At 25.1% G+C, this 12,429-nt stretch overlaps 1 protein-coding gene across 2 annotated transcripts in view; it reads left to right on the forward strand.

The window, feature by feature from the left end:
• LOC117166983 (nibrin) overlaps positions 1–8,366 on the forward strand; it is a 28,907-nt gene extending 20,541 nt beyond the window's left edge. For both annotated transcript variants that reach the window (XM_033351492.1, XM_033351491.1), the window contains 3 exons: positions 1,843–3,053; positions 3,262–3,351; positions 7,889–8,366. In XM_033351492.1, coding sequence (XP_033207383.1) covers positions 1,843–3,053; positions 3,262–3,351; positions 7,889–7,999 — 1,412 coding nt within the window. In that variant the 3' untranslated portion in view covers positions 8,000–8,366. The remainder of the gene's footprint in view (positions 1–1,842; positions 3,054–3,261; positions 3,352–7,888) is intronic.
• The last annotated feature ends 4,063 nt before the right edge of the window (positions 8,367–12,429 follow it).

A 12,429-nucleotide genomic window follows, 5' to 3' on the forward strand; every position in this document is an offset into this window, starting at 1 on the left:
ATATTCGTTCTTTCTAGTTAAAAATGAATTTTTTTAATTTAAAGATTTGGTTGAAAATTCATTGTAATTGGTGATAATTCGTTTTTTCGTAGAATATTAATCTTCTTGGTAACTAATTCATCTTTTTGATTGGAAATTCATTTTTCTGCTTGAAAATTAGAATATTTTGTCAAAAATTCGTTTCTTCTGTCTAAAAAATAATTTTTTAATTGGAAAATATAATTATTTCCTTCTTGGTTTACCATGTATCTTTCTTATTTTAAAATGCATGTATTTGGTTGAAAATGAGCCTTTTTTTAGACAAAAAATCTGCTCGGTTGAAAGTTCATCTTTGAATTTAAAATTTAAACTATTTTGTTTGAAATTATTTTCTTTTTCAAATACATCACTTTATTTGAAAATTCATTTTCTTGTTGAAAATTCATTTTCTTATTCAAAATTCTAACTTTTTTTCTTTAATTTATGTATTTTGTTAAAAATTAATCTATTTTGGTAGAAAATTAATTTTGTTTGTTGAAAATTTATCTTTTTGGTTAAACCTTTATCTGTTTGGTTGAAAATCAATTTCTTCTATAGAAAATTGAACTATTTATTCGGAAAGTTAATGTTTTTAATTGAATGTAATTTTTTAACTGGAAGTTTAACTATTTTTTTCTAGAAAACTCGTATTTTTTTGGTAGAAAGTTAATCTTTTTGATTGAAATTTTAACTATTTGATTAAAAATCAATTTTATTTGTTGAAGATTTATCATTGTAGTTGAAAATGTAAGCTTTTTTTGAAAAATCATCTTTTTGCCAGAACGATTGTTAAAATCCAATGGTTGTGGTGAAAAATTCAACTACTTGGTTAAAATTTAAAAAAATCTTTCTTAGCTGAAAATTCAACTCTTTTGTTAAAAACTAGTACTTTTAGTTGCAAAAATTCATTTCTGATCGTAAAAATTTCATACTTTTGCATAAAAAACTCAACTGTTTATTTAAAAAACAATCTGATTTGTTTGAGGACTCAATTATTTAGTTGAAAATTCGTCCTTATGAATTGAATTCAACTGTTTTTGGTATGAAATTAAATTTTTTATATTAAACTATTGACAGTTGCATTTTTTGTTCGGTATTCATTTAAAAAATTTTTTTATTCAGCTACTTAGTTAAAAGCTCATCTAATTTGTTAAAAGTCAATTTTTGTATTAATGATTCATCATTTTAGTTGAAAACCCTTTTTCTGTTCTTAAAAATTTATCCTTTATGTTGAGATTTTTTTAAACTGAAAATGAATTTTTCAAACTCAAAATTGAGCTATTTCATTTTTTTTGAAAATCTATGTTATTTAATTAAAAATTCCAATATTTGGTTGAAAATTCTTTCGTTTTTTTTAATTCGTTTTTTGTTGTCCAATACTAATCTTGGTGGCTAATTTATATTTTTACTTTGAAAATTAATTTTTAATTTGAAAATTCAACTATTTGATTAAAAATAAATTTTTGATTGAAGATACATCACTTTAGTTGAAAATTCATTTTTTTGCTAGAAAAAAATACTATTTCGACCATGTTTTTACCTAATTTGTGGATGACCCCTAATAAAATCCTCCTTGTAAATTCTAAGATAAATTTTAAAACCAAATTTGTTGCCATTATTTTTCTCCTGGGTGTATCTGAAAGAAGAATTTATAACAATTTAAGGAAACTTAAAAATTAGGGAAAAGTCACGAAACGTCAGAAAATTTGTAAACTGGGATTTCGTAGTAACTTTATAATTCCTTCAAAAAATTAGATAACATTTTTCCCCCCTATTTTACATGCTCCACATTATTCAAATATTTAATTTTCCCATCACTTTCAGGTGAATTATTGCGAAAAAGAAAGCGCAGGATGATTTCGGACAGCGAAATATCGTTGGCAGTCCTGCATTGTTCGGTGAAACAACACTGCAATCCGAATCACAATTTCAAAGACTTGCTCGTTGAATCAAAAAAAGCTGTCTCTAATAATAATAATAATAACAAAAAAGCCACTGTCTATGCACTAGATACGCAGGATTTGCGTTCGAAAGTCCCTTCCGACTCCGTCAATGAAAACATAATAGCAGATACGAACCAGTCATTATTTCAGGAACATGGAAAATCGGCACCAGAGACACACTCGAGTCTCGTCGATTCTCCCCTCGAAAATCCGTCTGGACCCTCAGGCATAACTTCAATTCATCTCGATAGTCAGGAAAGCACTTGCGACATGGAAGATAATTTTGCAAGCATGGCGATGAATGAAAAACGTGCTGAGAAAAGAAATCTCGAGACTTTCAGTTTTGCTCGAACGAAAAAACTAAAATCCGACTCTGGCAGCTCGCTTTTCCCCGTCTTGCCGAAAAGCAAGAGTCAAGATCAATCCTCTCTTTCACAAAGATTGCAAGCTTCGCAATATTTAGACGGCTCGCAAAGCATAATTGGAACCCAAAATCTTCAAAGTTCTCAATCGTCATACAGATCGACTCGTGAATTGTTTTCACCAATTCAGCGAGTATCGCAGAGAAATTCTTCGGGACCGTCGACTTCAAGAGAAGGGAAAAAGTCGAAACCCACACAAAATACGTCTGCTGATTTTATGGACGAATCTGACGGAAATGAGGAAGAAGTGAATAGAGAATCGAGAGATAAGGAGGAGAGAATTGTATTTAATGTGTCAGCTGAAGAGAAGGAGGAATCTCAAAAGGAAGAAAGGGTTGTGAGCAAAATAAGGATTCGATCAGATGCCTCACTTTTGGATGAATCTAGACCGCAAATGAGGGTAGAAATTAATTTAGAAGGAAAGAGAAAGGAACCTTCTTCGGATGAACCGAATATTTTTGGAGAGCCGGCACCGAAAAAGAAAAGAATTGCGGCGAAGTCGAATTTAAATGATTTCATCATTCCTGCGGGAAGGAGTGATAAGAGAAAAAGAGGAGATGGTGATTCGGATAGCGGTGAAATTATGATGCAGAAGAAACAGCAGAGAAAGATTAATTCTTATAATAAAATGCCATCGGAATCCTCCGGCATAACTATTGATAATGAGAATGTAAGTTTTTGAGCTAAATATTTATTGATTTTTACATTTGAGGTGTTGAAAATTGGATAATTTAATATTAAAATTAAAAATATCCCAAATTGGAGAGTTTGAAATTAAAGAAATTGAGTTTCAAAATACTTTTCTACTTTTTGTAGATGCGCTGTGTTGGCAGGTTTCTGGTTTTGATTAAAGTTATTTTTATTCTGATTTTTTTCAGCAATTTGTTCGTTTTGTTACGGGGTTAATTCGCGAGGAATCAACCGATTCTCTGCTTGAACGGACCTTTGGTCACAAAAGATTCCAAAAGGTAGGGATAAGGTTAAATTTAAACATTTCTTTTACCACTACTGAAATTATTTGCCACTATTTTCCCATTTATTTGAAAAATATTCTAATAATGCTATTATTTTTTTTGGGATTGACCGCTAATGCTAAAAGCTATATATATTCAGAAAAATCTGGAAAAACGGAAGGGTCATGAAATTTTTTGGAAATTCAGGCACTTTCTTCGTGGCCGTATTTTTTTTATAGCAATATAAAATCTAATAATAATGATGGCTTGTTTGTAATAGTAGCTTTATATTATTGTATTTCAAAATTTTGTGGAAGATAATTTTTGTTTTGGTTTGAAATTAAGTTTTTCAACGGAAAATTTACCTCGTTAAAATTCTATCTAAAAATTCTATCTCGTTAAAAATTAATTTATTTTTTTGAAAATTCGCCCTTTTCTGGTATAAAATTAATTTTCTTGGCTGAAAGGTCATCTTTTTGCATTAAAATTCAACAGTTTATTTGCATTTTTTTCTCCCTCTTAACTGAAGAATCTTTCTTAATTAAAAATTCAACTGATTTTAAGTAAAAATTGAATTTATTTTGGTTAGAATATCAACTACTACATTTCTCTTTCAGAATTTATCTTCTTTGGAATGAAATTTAATTACTTGGTTGAAAGTTAACCTCTTTTTTAACAAAATATTTTTGTTGTTGTAGATTTTGTTCAGAATTCGTCTTTGCTTTGGTTAAAAATTAATATTTTTTAAACTGGAAATGTAATTATTGCAGTTGAATATTCCATCATTTTAGTTGAAAATCCATCTCTTGGGTTAATAGTTAATTGTTTCAACTAAAAATTTAGCTATTGAATTTTTAGTTACACTTTTTTTTAGTTGAAAACTCGTCTTTTTTGGTAGAAATTAATCTTGGTTGAAAATTTATCTTATTGCTTGAAAATTGAACTATTCCAGTTGAAAATTCATCACTTCGTTAGAAAATGCAATTATTTGTTTGAAAATTAGTTTTTGGTTTTGTTTTAAAATTAGTCTTAATTTATTAATTAATATTTCATCATTGTAGTTGACAATTCGTATCTTTGGTTGAACATTAATTTTCTGTAAAGAAAATTTAAGTTTTCCACTTTTGGTCAAAAATTTGTTTTTTAGTTGAAAACTAATGTATTTTGTTGAAAATCTTTATTGTTTGTGGAAAATTAATCTTCTTCATGGAAAATACAAGTATTCTAGTTAAATATTGATCATTTTAGTTGTGAATTCATTTTTAAAAAAATAAAACTACTTGGTCGAAAATTAAACTCTTGTCAAAAATCCATGTTTTTGGTTTAAAATATATCTTTTCCAGTTGGAGATTCATAATTTCAGCTGAATATTTATATTTTTGGTTAAAAATTAAAATATTCCACTTGAAGATTCATTATTTTAGTTGAAAATTTCTCACTTTGTTTGATAATGTAACTATTGTTTTGAAAATTATTTGTTGTTGTTGTTGTTGAAAACAATTTTTGTAAAACTGACATTGTAACTATTTCAATTAAATATTTTATTCTCTTAGTATAAAATTCATCTCTTTGGTTGAACATCAATTTTCTTTGAAGAAAATTTAAATTTTCAATTTTATGTTGACAATTAATCTTTTTTAATAAAAAATTAATGTATTTTAACATTCGTCTTTTTTGGTTGAAATTAATTTTCTTTGTTAAAAATTCATCTTTTTTCTTGAAAATTGAACTATTCCAGTTGAAAATTCATCACTTTGTTTGGAAATGTAATTATTTTGTTGAAAATTAATCTTAATTTATTAATTAATATTTCGTCATTGTAATTGAAAATTCATATCGTTGGTTAAACATTAATTTTCAATAAAGAAAATTAAAATTTTAAATTTTTGGTTAAATATTTGTTTTTTAGTTGAAAACTTATGTATTTTGTGGAAATGTAATCTTCTTGGTGGAAAATTCAAGTATTCTAGTTAAATATTCATCATTTCAGTTGTAAATTCTTTTTTTTTTTTAATAAAACTATTAGGTCAAAAATTAAGCTCTTGTCAAAAATCCATCTTTTTGGTTTAAAATTGATCTTTTCCAGATGGAGATTCATTATTTTTGTTGAAAAATTATATTTTTGGCTAAAAATTTAAATATTCCACTCGAAGATTTATTATTTTATATGAAAATGTATCACTTTGTTTGATAATGTAACTATTGTTTTGAAAATTATTTGTTATTGAAAATTACTTTTTTAAACTGAAATTGTAACGATTTCAAATGAACATTTCAATCTCTTGATATAAAATTCATCTCTTTGGTTGAACATTAATTTTTCTTGACTAAAAAATTAACTATTAAATTTTTGGTTAACAATTAATATTTTTTAATTGAAAATTGATTTCTTTCAACATTCGTCTTTTTTGTTGCAATTAGTCTTCTTTGTAAAAAAATTAATCTTTTTGGATTAAAATTAAACTATTCCAATTGAAGATTCATAATTTTAGTTTAAAAATTCATCTCTTTTATTGAACATTAATTTTTTTGACTAAAAATTGAACTATTCAATTCTTCGTTGAAAATTCGTCTTCTGTGGTAGAAATTAATTTTCTTGCTTGAAAATTATTCTTTTTGAATTATTCTAGTTAAAGAATCATCATTTTGGTTGCAAATTCATCTTTTGGATTTAAAATTATATTATTTCAGTTGAAGATTCGTAATTTTTTTTAACTGAAAGTGTAAGTCTAGCATTTTGTTGAAATTTCGTCCTATTTGAAAAAAATGATCTTTTTGGGTAAAAATACATCTTTTTAATTTAAAATGCAGCTATTTCAGTTAAGGATTCATCATTCCAGTTTAAAATTTATCAGTTTAGTCGAAAATTTAACTATTCCACTTTTTCTTGAAAATACATCTTTTTACATCAAAATTCAACTATTTGTTCTAAATTTGACCTTTTTCACTGGAAAATTTAATATTTTATTGAAAAAACTTATTTTTTGTTGAAAAAAACTGCTTGTTTGAAAGTTAAACTCTTTAGTTAAAAAATCGTCTATTCCAATTGAAGATTCGTCATTTCAGTTAAAAATTATTTATGTTTGTCAATTGAAAATTTAACTATTTGTTTGAAAATTGATCTTTTTGTAGTTGAAAGTTCAACCATTTCGTTGAAAAGTCTTATTTATTGTGTCGAAAATTAATCTTTTTGGTTGAAAATTCAAGTATTCGAGGAAAAACATTTTATTGAAAATTCATCTTCTTGGTGTAAAATTCATCCATTCTAGTTGAAGTTTCATAATTTTAATTAAAAATTCATCACTTTGGTCGAAAGTTTTTTTTTTTGTGAAAAATTATTTTTTTAAACTAAAAATTAAACTATTCAATTTTTGGATGAAAACTGATCTTTTTTGGTTCAAAATTCAACTATTTGGTTGAAAAATGATCTTTTTAGTTGAAACCTCTTTTTTTTGTGTACCGGTGTAATTGTATAATAATTTGACAAGTACAAATCATTCCTTTCTTCGATCGATAATGTTTATGAATTTTAAATTGTAGATGTATCTTATGGCTTTATGGTTCACATAAATTAAAAATTAAAATCGAGGATAATAATAAAAATTTCGAAGAGTAAACAAAATTATCGAAAAGAACATAAAAAACAATGTCAATTTAGAATTTTCTAGTCAAATTTGAGTCAGTTAAAAAAAACTGTTAAACTTGGTTCTAAAGTCTAAAAAATATAAAGAGACTTCAATCACTTAAAGATCACATCTGAAATTAAAGAAAAAAGAACTTTATCTTGGTTAGAAAAAACGAACAGAAATTCACTTAATTTAAGATGTAGTAGTCTTTAAGTGATTAAGTTTATTTAAATTTGTTGAGATTTCTAAAATAATTTTAATTGTTTTTTCATTGCTTTAAATTTGACTAAATAATTCCAAATTGACATAGTTTTTTATGTTTTTTTCGATATTTGTGTTTACGCTTAGAAATTAATCTTATTGTTTGAATAACTCGAACTACTTTAACTCAGGTAAAATTTATATTAATTTACGAAATTATTCATTTATTTATTGCTGTTTTTAATATTATTAAATGTAAATACAATTATTTAAGTTAAAACCGTTTGAAAAAGGTAGGCACTACCGAAACGTTGAGAAAGTTCTTTTTAATAAAAATAAATTCTGAGTTGTCAAATTTTTGTTGGCTCAATTTTTATCTTTTATTTATGTGGACCGCAAAACATTAGATAAATCTACAATTTAAAATTTATAATGATTAATTATGAATTGAGTGTCATATAATTAATCCATAGTGTTAATATATTTAAGAATATCTTGTAAAATAATTTGTCAAAGCTTTATAAATTAAACGTATTAATGAAATCCCTAGAACTTGAAAAAAAATTTTGTTTTTAATAAAATCTAGAATCTGTGTACATATTCCGAGTTGATTGTTTAAAAAATGCAATGTTTAATATAATTATTAAATTATTTAAACAAATACATGCTACTATCTTTTACTATTTTCAAAAACCGTAAATACTAATGTTATTTTTTCCATGTAGGTTTATTCATCATTTCCAGCAACAAGAGTTACATTTCAAACTATGGCCCCATATGCACCAGAAGGAAATTTAATTTTAGATCCAAGAGCAGGAATGACGATGGGAGCTTGAAATCAATAAATTTGTCTCAACGTCCTAAGTTATTTCATCTTTTGTACAACGTCTCTCTCATTTATTATTTTGCGTTTTTTTTTCATATTTTGAAGAGTCTTGAATTTATGATATTAAAAAAATGTTGCGTACTTGTCTTCTATATTGGGTAGAAAATTATTGTATCCTAAATTTATGATATTAAAAAACTATTACGTGTCTGTTTTGAAATTGGTAAAAACATTATTTTTATTTTGAAGTTAATAATATCGCGCAAAAAGTCTCTTTCGTTTTTGTAATTTATGATTTAAGAATACAATTTATACTATATTTCTGTAAAACTGCTTGTGTATTTTTTTCCGAATAATAGAACCAAAGTATGAACTATAAAATGGATTAACTCCATATACAAAATTTCTCTGGATGACCTAAGATTACTCCGGATTGCATAGGATTGCTCTGGATTACACACATTTATAGTGGATTATTTTATAGTATTTATTATTATTTTATAGACTATTTATAGTTTTATTTATACTATACTTAAACTAGTCACATTTTGTATAGGAAAAACGCATTTTCAACAAAAATACATGAATTTTTAAACAAATGGTTGAATTTTCGACAAAATATTACTTTGTAACAAAATTATTGATTTTTCTATGAAGTATATTAATTTTTTACCAAAAGAGATAAATCCTCAACGGAAAATGTAAATGTGATTTTCATTATTTTAAAATAAAAGTATTTTATTAAAAATTCGTTTTATGTTTTAATGAAAATTAATTAATTTAATTGAAAATTTAATTACTCCATTTTTGGTGAAAAATTTGTCGTTGTTGTTAAACTTTCAACTATTTGGTTAAAAGTGAAACTATTTTGTTGAAAAGTGATCAGTCTTGTTGAAAATTCATCTCTTTACCTTGAAAGTTTAACTAAGTTAAACTAAAAATACTTTAATTTTAAATAAAAAACAGTTTAGTTCAAGTAAAAAAAAAATCTACAACAAAAAAATTAATTTTTAACAAAAAATTGAGTTTTCGGTATAAAAATTCGAAGTTTTAGAAAGCCGTTTACTTTTAAGAAACCAATTCTCAACAAAATAGTGGAATTTTTATCAAAGAAGTTGAATTTTCAAGCCAAAAAGACGAATTTTTCCGAGGACAGTTGAATGCTAAAAAAATTGTTGAATTTTCGACAAAATATTGCTTTGTAACAAAATTTTTGAATTTTTTATAAACTAGATTAATTTTTGACCAAAAGAGATAAATCCTCAACGGAAAATGTAAATGTAATTTTCATTATTTTAAAATACAATTATTTTGTTAAAAATTCGTTTTCTGTTTGAATGAAAATTAATTAATTTAATTATTTCGTTTTTGGTGGAAAATTTATATTTTTTAGTTAAACCTTCAACTATTTTGTTGAAAATTGATCTGTCTTATTGAAAATTCATCTCTTTATCTTGATAGTTGAACTAATTTCAACCAAAAATACCTTATTTAAAATAGAAACATTTGCTTACGGGAAATGGAATAATTTTATTCAAACAGTTCATTTTCGATCAAAAGAGTTGAATTTTCGTACAAAAAAAACGAAGTTTCAACAAACTAAAACATTAATTTTTCAACAAATTGACATTTGATCCAGAAAAGTTCAATTTACAAAAAAAAGTTCCTTCTTTTTACCAAGAAAGATGAATTCCGCTATTTTCAAAAAAATAGCGGAATTCTTAGAAAAATAGTTGAATTTTCAAGCAAAAATAAAACGAATTTTACCGAGGACAGTTGAATGCTTAACACAATAGTTGAATTTTCGATTCAAAAAATTAGTTATTAACCAAATTCTTCAAGTTTCTATAAAGTAGATTAATTTTTTACCAAAAGAGACGAATTCTCAACGGAAAATGTAATAATTTATATTATTTTAGAATTCAAGTATTGTGATGAAAATTCGTTTTCTGTTTGGTGGAAGAACAATTTTCTTATTGAAAATTTAATTATTCCATTACTGATGAAAAATTTATCTTTTTTAGTAGAAATTTCAACTATTTGGTTAAAAATTAAACTATTTTGCTGAAAATTATCTGTCTGGTTAAATATTCGTCTCTTTGGCTTGAAAGTTAAACTTTTTGGTACATTGTAAATGCAACTGTTTGATCTAAATTTGTTATTTTATTCTTCTTAAAAATTAAATTATGTATTTGGGTAAATAATCATCTTTCTTTATTGAAAATGGATTGTTTTCTTGAAAATTAATTTTTTCGGGTTAAAAGTCAATATTTGTCTAAAAAAATCGACATTTAATCTTGAAAACTCATGTCTTTCGTTGAAAATCCATCTCTTTTGATAAAAAATTAATCTCTTCTGATAGAATTTTAATCTTTTTTTTTTTGAAAATAAAACAGTTTTTTAAAATAATCATCTAAATTTATGTTTCTTTGCTGAATTCAATTTTTTTATTTTTAAATTGAACTGAAAATTTAATTATTCCTTTTCTGGTGAAAATGTTTTTTTTTAGTGGAAATTTCAATTGGATGGTTAAAAATTACACTGCTTTTTAGAAAATTAATCTATTTGGTTAAATATTCGTCTCTTTAGCTTGCAACTACAACTCTTTGGGACATTGTAAATGCAACTATTTGATCTAAAATTGTTGTTTTATTCTTCTTAAAAATTCAATTATGTATTTGGTTAAAAAATCATCTTTCTTGTTAGAAAATGAAATTTTTTGTTGAAAATTAATTTTTTTGGGTTTAAAAGTCAATATCTTTCTAAAAAATTCGACATTTAATCTTGAAAACTCATGTCTTTCGTTGAAAATTCATCTCTTCTGATAGAAAATGTATCATTTTGGGTAGAATGTTAAACTTTTTTTGTTGGAAATAAAACAATGTTTTAAAATAATCATCTAAATTTGTCTTTCTTGACAAAATTCAACTGTTTTATGTTTTTATTTTTAAATACCATCTATTTTGTTTGTAGATTCAAGTACTTGGTTGAAAGTTAAACAACTTTGTTTAAAATTTATTTTTTCGGTTGAAGATTGATGTTTTTTATTTTTAAATTCAAGTATTGTGTTGAAAATTTGTTTTCTGTTTGGTTGAAAATTTATTTATTAAACTGAAAATTCAATTATTCTATTTTTGGGGGAAAAATGATCTTTTTTAGTTGGAATTTCAACAATTTGGTTAAAAATTAAACTATCTTGTTGAAAATTGATCTGCCATGTTAAACATTCGTCTCTTTAGCTTGAAATGTCAACTATTTGGGCGTCGTGTTTGCAACTTTTTGACCTAAAATTATTATTTTGTTCTTGTTCAAAATTTAACTATTTGGTTGAAAAATAGTCGTATCCGGTTAAAAATCTACTTTTTTTGGAAATTTATGTTTTCGGGTTTGAAAGTCAACTTTTTTCTAAAATATTCAAATTTTTAGCTGGAAAACTCAACTCTTTCGTTGAAAATTCTTCTCTTTTGGTAGAAAATTAATCTTTTTTTATAGAAAAAATACATTTTATTTATATATTCAATTACTTGGTTAAAACTTGATTAACTTTGTTAAAAATTTACTGTTTTGTTTGAAGATTGATGTTTTTTATTTTTAAATTCAAGTAATTTGTAGACAAATCGTCTTCTATTCGGTGGAAAATTAATTTTTTTAAACCTGAAACTTTAACCATTCTATTATCGGTAAAGAAATTGATCTTTTTTAGTAGAAAAGCCGACTGTTTGGTTCTAACGTAAATTGTATTGTTGAAAATTTAACTATTTTGTTGAATATTCTTTTGTTTTGCTTGAAATTTCAACTTTTTGGTGCATTGTAAATGCAACTGTTTATTATAAAGTTATTATTTTATTGAATATTTTACTATTTGCTTAAAAATTTACGTCCTTTGAAAATTAAAGCTTTCGGATTTAAATGTCGACTGTTTTCTAAAACATTCGGTATTTTATTTTGGAAGTACGACTCTTTTGTTGAAAATTGATCTCTTTTGGTAGCAAATTTGAATGTTTTGTTGAAAATTCAATATATTTCGAATTGTATGGACCATGAATTTTGAATTATTCGTGGAATTAATTGTATTTATCTTGTTGATTTATAACAAATATGATTGGTCAAAAACCTATATGCGAACTCCGCGTGAAATATTGATTCGACGAATAATTCAAAATCGAGATCCCTGAAAAGGTACTTTTATCTTAAAATATAGAACTTTTAATTTGCTTGCACTCTCAGATTTCATATTTAATCTCAAAAACTAAAACATTATTTATAAAGCCATTTTTATTTGAAACTAATTTCAGATTTGTTTATCTCAATTCAAATAAAAACCGCGCATTTTGATATCGACGGTGCTGTTCCTAGCGGATAAGCAACTTACTCGGCACTTTGTTCCCCTCGACCCCTGTGACCACCTCGTCCATGTGCTCGTGACATAAACAAAAAAAG

The sequence above is a fragment of the Belonocnema kinseyi genome, chromosome 2 (assembly GCF_010883055.1).
Source record: "Belonocnema kinseyi isolate 2016_QV_RU_SX_M_011 chromosome 2, B_treatae_v1, whole genome shotgun sequence".
Classification (NCBI taxonomy): domain Eukaryota; kingdom Metazoa; phylum Arthropoda; class Insecta; order Hymenoptera; family Cynipidae; genus Belonocnema; species Belonocnema kinseyi.